Here is an 11476-nt window from a genome sequence, read left to right on the forward strand (position 1 = left end):
TCGCGTGTATAATAAATTTATTTCGTCCCTGAAAAGCCTTATGCTTCGGTAGCATCACACTGTTGAGGTTAGTACGAGAAGACAAGACAAGCCACCCTAAAAATGAAAAGCTTACGGCCTCTTAGATTTCGATACTTGTACCACGTGATGAATATATTCAATATGGCGGGTACAAGGAAAGCTTTTTACTATTCATTTACCAGTCATATTAAAAATCGTGTTTTAGTTTATACATTCTACATAGCATTCGCAAGCTTTTAATGGAAATATTCGACTGCCATTTCACTATTTGAATTGAGTAAAACCTTACAGCTCAAAGTTAGCAAATATGCTACAAATATTGTAAAAACAAATCAAGTTTTTATTATAGTTGTGATCTTGTTTTGAGGTACGAGTCGGTAGGGAAACTCACATTTCCCTAAGTCATTATAGAAGTCACATTTGTCTAAACCAACATTCAAGTCACATCAGTCAAGCTCAATTTGAACTGTAAATCAGTTTTTACACAACTTTTCAAGTAGGCCTACAACATTTTGATGATGATGTTTATCGATGTTATATTTCAAATTATCGGATACAAAGTATTCGGTTACTAAACTTGCTGTCTGTGTTATTGACGCGGCACACAGGTACAATAACATACAAAGAAGTGAAACCTCTAGACAAACTCGATGGTTCTTTGATCAAACTACCCCCGTCTCCTAATTGGACAGAAACTACACTACAAATACATCACAAATTCTGCGGCTACTCCTTTAATTCTTCTTTGAAAAGCAACAAAAATAACATGGCTAAAAACAAAATCCAGCTTTCAAACTTTGAAATTTCATAATTAGAACGCGCATTTTTAACGAGGTAAATTACGTAAACGGCATAATTCTATCCGGCCTAATTACTCGTTGAGAATTTTTGCTAGAGAGCTGTGTAAGCAAGGAGAGGCGTGGGCCAAGATGGCTGCTCGCGCGGATCTCGATGGGATGCCCAGCTGCGCAAACAGCATGCGCGCGCAGCCGGGTGTTATGGTGATGTTCGTCTGCTTGTAGTCTGCTTCAAGTGAGCGCCGGAAAACGGTGTGGACACGTACACGTTTTGTTTTATTTCCGCTGAAATTCGCCCTGAGATTATAAAGGACAATAAGCGATTTAGAGCAGTACTTCAGTGCTAAGGTTAGTAAATATAACTTTTTTTTTTTCAAATTGGTGAACATAATATTAGTTTTTAAATGAGAAGTTAGGAATACTTGTTTGTTTAAATAAATTATGGAAAACATAAAGGCTATAAATAATTTATTGTATGAAATTACAACTTTATTAATATTTTAAAAAATAAATTCTATGTACAATGTTCTTTATGAAATAACAAAAAAAATCGACGTTGAAAACATTATTTACTCCATCGATCTAGGCGAACGGCGATTGTTTTTAACTCGACAAAAACGTCGGGTTTTAAAATAGCAATTTGTAAATGGGAGGTTATCAGCTCAATCAAGACATTATTTTCTCTTAGGGCAAAAAATATTGGCTCGTATGTATTAGGTGGGCGTGTGACATTTGTTTGCAAGATGAGTGTGGGTGGGGCTTTTGTTTTATGTCTTAAAACAATAAGGGTGTCTCTTGGTCCATTATATCTCTGTGGTTCATTGTCTTTGTGGTCCATTGTGTCTCTGTGGTCCATTGTCTTTGTGGTCTATTGTCTTTGTTTTTGTGCAAAAGAAATCGTATCAACCTGAGGTGTATTAGAGGTGTTTTAGAGTTCTATATCATGGGTGTATAAGAGGTGTATTAGATTTATGTCAGAGGTGTTTTAGAGGTGTATCATTGGTGTATTAGAGGTGTTTTGAGTTATATATCAGGGATATATGAGAGGTGTATGCGAGTTATATCAGTTGTGTTCCCGAAGACTAGGATTAAATACTATGTTTCTAAGACATCAGAGGTGTAAGATGTGTTTGATTCTGTTTGCCGCATTAAAATAAACATCCCGGGAAATGTTCTGATCAATTCTAATTTTGGACAGTCAACAAAGCTTTGTACAACGGGATTTTGGCTGATACAAATATGTCTTTAGAGTGACACTATGTTCCCATTGTCTGATTGGAATATCTTTAGAGTGAGTCTATGTTCCGATTGTCTGATGTGTCTTAAGAGTGACTCTATGTTCCGATTGTCTGATGTGTCTTAAGAGTGACTCTATGTTCCGATTGTCTGATGTGTCTTTAGAGTGACTCTATGTTCCGATTGTCTGATGTGTCTTTGGAGTGACTCTATGTTCCGATTGTCTGATGTGTCTTTAGGGTGACTCTATGTTCCGATTGTCTGATGTGTCGTTAGAGTGACTCTATGTTCCCATTGTCTTATGTGTCTTTCGAGTGACTCTATGTTCCGATTGTCTGATGTGTCTTTGGAGTGACTCTATGTTCCGATTGTCTTATGTGTCGTTAGACTGACTCTATGTTCCCATTGTCTTATGTGTCTTTCGAGTGACTCTATGTTCCGATTGTCTGATGTGTCTTTGGAGTGACACTATGTTCCAGTAGCGTAGCGAGGGGGGGGGGGCATATGTCCCCGGGCGCCCCTTAGGGGGCGCCAAAATGGGTTGGAAAAATAAATTGAAAGGTTGAGGGGGGTGCAAATCAAAAGTTTGAGGGGGGGGGGTGCAAATCGAAATCTCGGGGGGGGGGGTTGCAAATAAAAAAGTTTGTCCCCGGGCTCCGGGAAGGGTCGCTACGCCTCTGCTATGTTCCGAAGATATCCCGACACAGCTGTGTCTCCACACCTTTTACATGTGCGGATGCTCAAAACATTATAGCAACATACTTGAGGGTATGTGTGAAATGTGCGGGGGTGGGGGGAGGTTGTATGGCGATATATCTCAGAACAATTTAACGTAGGCACATTTCTTAAGCAAAATTAGGTAAGTTTGTTCATGACAAATTTCTTCAGCAAATTTAGGTTTTTCCACACCTATTTCGGAAAGGAAAAAATTAGAATAATTCGGGCTAATTAGTAATTCTAGACAAATTTGCTGAAGGGAAAATAGGGGAAGCAATGCTGCTCATCACAAATATCTAAGAACAAATTTCGGACAATTTGTCCCAGGCACATTTCTAAAAGAGAGAATTTTAAAAAATATTTTAAAAGAAAACAAAATGTCTGTTAAAATACCCTCGGGATAAATATTCCAGACAAAATATTTGAGGTCGATATATTGCACAATAAAACACCCCAAAGATCCAATTTCTCAAGGCGGCTGAAACTTGATTTTCTAGAGTCATCCTATGACCTTGACCGATGACCTTAAGACTCAAGAGATGAAAAAAGTAAACGTTGTCCAAGCATCCAAAGACATGGTGTGACCTTCAGCAGATACACTTGACCTTGAGACTCGAGGAAATGAGTGAAAAAAAACCCAGCGAGTGAGTGACAAAAATAGCTCGGGGACAGTCAAGTACTTCTTGTGGGTGAGCAAGTGGGCTGGCCCGGTCGAAGCCGTGCTGACACCCCTGCTAAATTGGACGACCCCTACAGATCCCATGCTGACACCCCTGCTAAATTGGACGACCCCTACATATTCCATACTGACACCCCTGCTAAATTGGACGACCCCTACAGATTCCATGCTGACTCCCCTGCTAAATTGGACGACCCCTACAGATTCCATGCTGACACCCCTGCTAAATTGGACGACCCCTACAGATTCCATGCTGACACCCCTGCTAAATTGGACGACCCCTACAGATCCCATGCTGGCACCCCTCTGAAGTGGAGCATTCTCAAATTGTGTCCATAAGTGTTACCTAGAAAAGGCGTAATGATACGTCAAAAAAATGAACCTTCGTTAAATTTTCAAATAAATATATTCAGAAAATGGTTACCCCACCGAGCCCTGTACCGCCACTCCTGATATTCAACGTAACCCCCCCCTCCTCCCACTCCTCATCTTAAACCTAACTCCCCCACCCACCCCTCATTTGAAACATAACCCTAGACAAATCTTCCAGTGCATACAAAAAAAAAAACAATTTGCCCTCGGTATCCTCGCATTTTTCTGATCTTTTTGTAAAAAACAAAAATCCTTTTTTCTGCTGTTTGCAAGGAATTATGAAATTGCTCGTTCACTGCGAATCACAGTCAAGAGTTTTGAGGGAATTTATTCAAATCGATATGTCAAGAAACTTCGGCAGGCTTAATTTTTTTATTGACTACTTTGTTATCAGTCATTGTCAATTAGAATGATTTTTTTACTTAATCAGGGGATTTTTATTTTTTAACAATTTGTGAATCGATTGGATTTTTATTTGATTGATTGGTGAAATGTAGGTTTTTTTTCTACTGTCGTGTGGTGGGCATGACATTGGCATTCAGCGTAAGTTGTGACACTAAGACATCTTTTGACAGGACAGGTGAGGATTATCGAGACACGACAGGTGAGGATTAGAGGGACACGACAGGTGAGGATTAGAGGGACACGACAGGTGAGGATTAGAGGGACACGACAGGTGAGGATTAGAGGGACACGACAGGTGAGGATTAGAGGGACAAGACAGCTTTGTCAAAACATGGGAAATTGTTTTCGACCTGTTTAACTAATTCTTGGGTACATAGTGAACTCGGCCCGGTGATTTTCTTTGAGTGATGTTGTAGTTAGTGAATAGTGAACTAGGACAGGTGACTTAGTTTGAGTGATGTTGTAGTGAGTGAAAAGTGAACTCACTTAAATGTCTGTCTGTCTGTCTTACGAATGTTGTAGTGAAAGTGAACTAGGTCATGTGTCTGTGTTTCACTGTAGCACGATACTTATAATGTCTGTGGAAGCAAATAGTCATGATGTCATCTAATGACACTTTTACTTTGCTTATGTCATCTAATGACTATTTTGTACCTCATCTGATAGTTCGAATGTTACGTGGGTGCAAATAAAGAGAGCCGCTCAAAACAGAGTCAGGTGGAAAGGTGTGGCTGTAGACTTTTGTTCTACAGGGGCAGTACAGGAATAAGTCAAGGAATAAGTCAAGGGATAAGTCAAGGAATAAGTCAAGGAATAAGTCAAGGGATAAGTCAAGGGATAAGTCAAGGAATAAGTCAAGGAATAAGTCAATGAATAAGTCAAGGGATAAGTCAATGAATAAGTCAAGGGATAAGTCAAGGAATAAGTCAAGGAATAAGTCAAGGGATAAGTCAAGGAATAAGTCAAGGAATAAGTCAAGGAATAAGTCAAGGGATAAGTCAAGGGATAAGTCAAGGAATAAGTCAAGGAATAAGTCAATGAATAAGTCAAGGGATAAGTCAATGAATAAGTCAAGGGATAAGTCAATGAATAAGTCAAGGGATAAGTCAAGGAATAAGTCAAGGGATAAGTCAAGGAATAAGTCAAGGAATAAGTCAAGGGATAAGTCAAGGAATAAGTCAAGGGATAAGTCAAGGAATAAGTCAAGGAATAAGTCAAGGGATAAGTCAAGGAATAAGTCAAGGAATAAGTCAAGGAATAAGTCAAGGAATAAGTCAAGGGATAAGTCAAGGAATAAGTCAAGGAATAAGTCAAGGGATAAGTCAAGGGATAAGTCAAGGAATAAGTCAAGGAATAAGTCAAGGGATAAGTCAAGGGATAAGTCAAGGGATAAGTCAAGGAATAAGTCAAGGAATAAGTCAAGGAATAAGTCAAGGAATAAGTCAAGGGATAAGTCAAGGGATAAGTCAAGGGATAAGTCAAGGGATAAGTCAAGGGATAAGTCAAGGGATAAGTCAAGGGATAAGTCAACGGGATAAGTCAAGGAATAAGTCAAGGGATAAGTCAAGGGATAAGTCAAGGAATAAGTCAAGGGATAAGTCAAGGAATAAGTCAAGGAATAAGTCAAGGAATAAGTCAAGGAATAAGTCAAGGAATAAGTCAAGGAATAATTCAAGGAATAAGTCAAGGAATAAGTCAAGGAATAAGTCAAGGAATAAGTCAAGGAATAAGTCAAGGAATAAGTCAAGGAATAGGTCAAGGAATAGGTCAAGGAATAGGTCAACAAATAGGTCAAGGAATAGGTCAAGGAATAGGTCAAGGAATAAGTCAAGGAATAAGTCAAGGAATAAGTCAAGGAATAAGTCAAGGAATAAGTCAAGGAATAAGTCAAGGAATAAGTCAAGGAATAAGTCAAGGAATAAGTCAAGGAATAAGTCAAGGAATAAGTCAAGGAATAAGTCAAGGAATAAGTCAAGGAATAAGTCAAGGAATAAGTCAAGGAATAAGTCAAGGAATAAGTCAAGGGATAAGTCAAGGGATAAGTCAAGGGATAAGTCAAGGAATAAGTCAAGGGATAAGTCAAGGGATAAGTCAAGGAATAAGTCAAGGAATAAGTCAAGGAATAAGTCAAGGGATAAGTCAAGGGATAAGTCAAGGGATAAGTCAATGAATAAGTCAATGAATAAGTCAAGGGATAAGTCAATGAATAAGTCAAGGAATAAGTCAAGGAATAAGTCAAGGAATAAGTCAAGGAATAAGTCAAGGAATAAGTCAAGTCAGGTCAGGTCATTTGATGACAATTAGACTCTGTCTTTGTTGACTTTTACACCAGATGTGTCCATGCCAGTCCAATAATCTCAGAAGCATATAACTCACGACACTATGGTGTGTTACACTAGCACAAATTCACACACCACATCACTTATCATGACATATAATGTTATGTAGCACCCAGTTAAAATTGCAACAATTCACACACTTCAAGATACATAATGTTATGTAGCACCAGCACCTACTAAAACCTTGCACCAATTCACACACCACATCATTACTTATTTGAACAGCTAACAGATTACTAAAAAACGTGTTAGACAGTCTACCCGCATTCAAATCAAATCAAATGTACATTATTTAAGGGCTAACACTGGTATGAATATCAATGGTACCCATTACCATACAAAGACCCTTGTTCAAATTTCCATTCAAGTCTTTAACGAATATATTTAAATGTTTTTGTGTATTGAAGCAACGATAGAGCTAGTAGGGCGATAAGGACTGTAGGGGTTAAATATTCGTTTAGGTTGTATGTCTAGCTAAAGTATGAACTTCTATGATGGGGGTTGTACGGGGTCAAGTAGAATCTTTGAGAGTCCCTGGTCTGATGGTAAAATCTTTGAGAGTCCCTGGTCTGATGGTAAAATCTTTGAGAGTCCCTGGTCTGATGATAAAATCTTTGAGAGTCCCTGGTGTGTGTGATGGTAAAATCTTTGAGAGTCCCTGGTCTGATGGTAAAATCTTTGAGAGTCCCTGGTGTGTGTGATGAGGACAATGTGATAACACATTTCTACGACAGCACCGAACAAAGAACACACCAAGATTTTTTACACCGATATATTCCGTCTTTAATCTCGGCAACAAAAGGGTTCAATCGATGCCCAGAGTAATCAAAGAGTGACGTATATGTATGGGGGTGCAAGGGTTAAGCCACTTCATTTTCAAAGTTTCTGGTAAGCTTGGGCAGGCTTCGGTACTGTGTGGCTCCTATAGGGTAAGTATTATTGTGTGTGTGGGGGGGGGGGGGTCCTATATGTCAGGTTTCTTTACTGTGTGGGTCCTATAGCTCGTTTCTTTATTGTGTGGGTTCTATATGGCAGGCTTCGGTACTCTGTGGGTCCTATAGGGTAAGTTTGTGTGTGTGTGGGTCCTATAGGGTAAGTTTTTGTGTGTGTGTGTGGGGGGGTCCTATAGGGTAAGTTTTTGTGTGTGTGTGGGGGTCTTATAGGGTAGGTTTCTTTAGTGTGTGGGTCCTATAGGGTAAGTTTGTGTGAGTGTGGGTCCCATTGGATAGGTTTTTTTTGTGTGTGGGTCATATATGTCAGGTTTCTTTAGTGTGTGGGTCCTATAGCTCGTTTATTGTGTGGGTTCTATATGGCAGGCTTCATTGCTGTGTGGGTCCTATAAAGCAAGTTTATTGTGTGTGTGGGGGGTCCTATATGTCAGGTTTCTTTAGTGTGTGGGTCTTATAGAGCAAGTTTATTGTGTGTGGGTCCTATAGAGCAAGTTTATTGTGTGTGGGTCATATACGTAAAGTGTCTTTACTATGTGGGTCCTATGGGGCAAGTTTTTTTTTGCGGAACAGAAGACAAATTACCGCGTCCACTGTTTCGTGAAATTAATTTTAATTTCGATTCCCACCAGCATTCAAGCAAGTTTGGTGCTCTAATTTATAAAACGACTGGCTACGTATCGCTTAAATTATCGCTAGTTTTGACATAAAACTTGGCATTGTTCAAAATATGCGACTGAAATTAAAAATTCATTTGTATTGTGGTTAAGTTTTTTTTGTATAAAACAGCTGAGGTGTTGAGGTAACGTCAAGCGGCTGTTCTGTAACGGACCAAGACTTAATGTACTAGGAAGTTAGACGGTGGTCGGATGGTTAGTTGTCTTCACAAAAATCTGCAGCTATAAAATGCGCAATGGAAATAGTGCACCAAAGCGCTAAAAAGCATTGCAAATACAGAAAAATGCGCAAAAAGTACGAACACATAAAAATGCAAATAAACATGTACGCAGAGAAAAATACAACGAACACATACAAACTAAAGAAATTTTGTAAAATACATGGCGCATTTTCCCGTGTAAGTATTTTTCTGTATTAGCAATTTTCAATTACAAATTTTTGCGCGCATTTTTTGCGTTGAGCGTTTTTCTGTGTACCTTTCCAAGTATCTTCATCTGGCAACATCTATTGCAAGGTCTTGACATCTAGAAGTTCCAGTTAATGCACCGTATGTCATCTGATGTCAAGTTGTTTCAGTATAGCGCCAGATTAAAAACGTATAATCATTGATAGCATAACAAAATCTGAACAGATGAATGGACATTAATGAAAATGTCGCTTCCATTAACGTAATGCCGAACATGTCATTAATATCTGATGTGGTTATTGTAAGCCGAGAGAATAAAGGCGGCTTGAAAACACGCTTGCAGGATTTCTGTGCTCATGAAAATTTAAATGGCAAGTTAGATTGATGGGTGATTGAAGACGGTCATCATCATACATGCTGGGGTTGTCAGGGGTGGGGTTGTTAGTGATGGGGTTGTCAGTGATGGGGTTGTTAGTGATGGGGTTGTCAGGGGTGGGGTTGTTAGTGATGGGGTTGTCAGTGATGGGGTTGTTAGTGATGGGGTTGTCAGGGGTGGGGTTGTTAGTGATGGGGTTGTTAGTGATGGGGTTGTTAGTGATGGGGTTGTCAGTGATGGGGTTGTTAGTGATGGGGTTGTCAGTCATGGGGTTGTTAGTGATGGGGTTGTTAGTGATGGGGTTGTCAGTGATGGGGTTGTTAGTGATGGGGTTGTTAGTGATGGGGTTGTTAGTGATGGGGTTGTCAGTGATGGGGTTGTTAGTGATGGGGTTGTCAGTGATGGGGTTGTTAGTGATGGGGTTGTCAGTGATGGGGTTGTTAGTGATGGGGTTGTTAGTGATGGGGTTGTCAGTGATGGGGTTGTTAGTGATGGGGTTGTTAGTGATGGGGTTGTCAGTGATGGGGTTGTTAGTGATGGGGTTGTTAGTGATGGGGTTGTTAGTGATGGGGTTGTAGTGATGGGGTTGTCAGTGATGGGGTTGTTAGTGATGGGGTTGTCAGTGTTGTTAGTGATGGGGTTGTCAGTGTTGTTAGTGATGGGGTTGTCAGTGTTGTTAGTGATGGGGTTGTTAGTGATGGGGTTGTCAGTGATGGGGTTGTTAGTGATGGGGTTGTTAGTGATGGGGTTGTCAGTGATGGGGTTGTCAGTGATGGGGTTGTTAGTGATGGGGTTGTCAGTGTTGTTAGTGATGGGGTTGTCAGGGGTGGGGTTGTCAGTGATGGGGTTGTCAGTGATGGGGTTGTTAGTGATGGGGTTGTCAGTGTTGTTAGTGATGGGGTTGTCAGGGGTGGGGTTGTTAGTGATGGGGTTGTCAGGGGTGGGGTTGTTAGTGATGGGGTTGTCAGTGATGGGGTTGTTAGTGATGGGGTTGTCAGTGTTGTTAGTGATGGGGTTGTCAGGGGTGGGGTTGTTAGTGATGGGGTTGTCAGGGGTGGGGTTGTTAGTGATGGGGTTGTTAGTGATGGGGTTGTCAGTGATGGGGTTGTAGTGATGGGGTTGTCAGTGATGGGGTTGTAGTGATGGGGTTGTCAGTGATGGGGTTGTCAGTCATGGGGTTGTCAGTGTTGTTAGTGATGGGGTTGTCAGTGATGGGGTTGTTAGTGATGGGGTTGTCAGTGTTGTTAGTGATGGGGTTGTCAGTGTTGTTAGTGATGGGGTTGTTAGTCATGGGGTTGTCAGTCATGGGGTTGTCAGTAATGGGGTTGTCAGTCATGGGGTTGTTAGTGATGGGGTTGTCAGTGTTGTTAGTGATGGGGTTGTTAGTCATGGGGTTGTCAGTCATGGGGTTGTCAGTAATGGGGTTGTCAGTCATGGGGTTGTTAGTGATGGGGTTGTCAGTGTTGTTAGTGATGGGGTTGTCAGTCATGGGGTTGTCAGTCATGGGGTTGTCAGTAATGGGGTTGTCAGTCATGGGGTTGTTAGTGATGGGGTTGTCAGTCATGGGGTTGTTAGTGATGGGGTTGTCAGTGTTGTTAGTGATGGGGTTGTTAGTGATGGGGTTGTCAGTGATGGGGTTGTTAGTGATGGGGTTGTTAGTGATGGGGTTGTTAGTGATGGGGTTGTCAGTGATGGGGTTGTTAGTGATGGGGTTGTTAGTGATGGGGTTGTCAGTGATGGGGTTGTCAGTGTTGTTAGTGATGGGGTTGTCAGTCATGGGGTTGTCAGTCATGGGGTTGTCAGTCATGGGGTTGTTAGTGATGGGGTTGTCAGTCATGGGGTTGTTAGTGATGGGGTTGTCAGTGTTGTTAGTGATGGGGTTGTTAGTGATGGGGTTGTTAGTGATGGGGTTGTTAGTGATGGGGTTGTTAGTGATGGGGTTGTTAGTGATGGGGTTGTTAGTGATGGGGTTGTCAGTGATGGGGTTGTTAGTGATGGGGTTGTTAGTGATGGGGTTGTTAGTGATGGGGTTGTCAGTGTTGTTAGTGATGGGGTTGTCAGTGTTGTTAGTGATGGGGTTGTTAGTGATGGGGTTGTTAGTGATGGGGTTGTCAGTCATGGGGTTGTTAGTGATGGGGTTGTCAGTGTTGTTAGTGATGGGGTTGTTAGTGATGGGGTTGTCAGTGATGGGGTTGTTAGTGATGGGGTTGTTAGTGATGGGGTTGTTAGTGATGGGGTTGTTAGTGATGGGGTTGTTAGTGATGGGGTTGTTAGTGATGGGGTTGTCAGTGATGGGGTTGTTAGTGATGGGGTTGTTAGTGATGGGGTTGTTAGTGATGGGGTTGTCAGTGTTGTTAGTGATGGGGTTGTCAGTGTTGTTAGTGATGGGGTTGTTAGTGATGGGGTTGTTAGTGATGGGGTTGTTAGTGATGGGGTTGTTAGTGATGGGGTTGTCAGTGATGGGGTTGTCAGTGATGGGGTTGTTAGTGATGGGGTTGTTAGT

At 41.2% G+C, this 11476-nt stretch overlaps 1 protein-coding gene across 1 annotated transcript; it reads left to right on the plus strand.

The window, feature by feature from the left end:
• Nucleotides 1-3392: 3392 nt before the first annotated feature.
• LOC131954947 (isoniazid-induced protein IniB-like) lies at nucleotides 3393-6397 on the plus strand. Its single transcript, XM_059318798.1, has 4 exons — nucleotides 3393-3415; nucleotides 3528-3761; nucleotides 5322-5668; nucleotides 5904-6397. Exons 1-4 carry the CDS (start codon nucleotides 3393-3395, stop codon nucleotides 6395-6397), a joined length of 1098 nt encoding a protein of 365 aa, XP_059174781.1.
• Nucleotides 6398-11476: the final 5079 nt, after the last annotated feature.

Source organism: Physella acuta, unplaced genomic scaffold (assembly GCF_028476545.2).
Source record: "Physella acuta isolate Inbredline_101_S28 unplaced genomic scaffold, ASM2847654v3 ptg001044l, whole genome shotgun sequence".
NCBI classification, from domain to species: Eukaryota; Metazoa; Mollusca; class Gastropoda; family Physidae; genus Physella; species Physella acuta.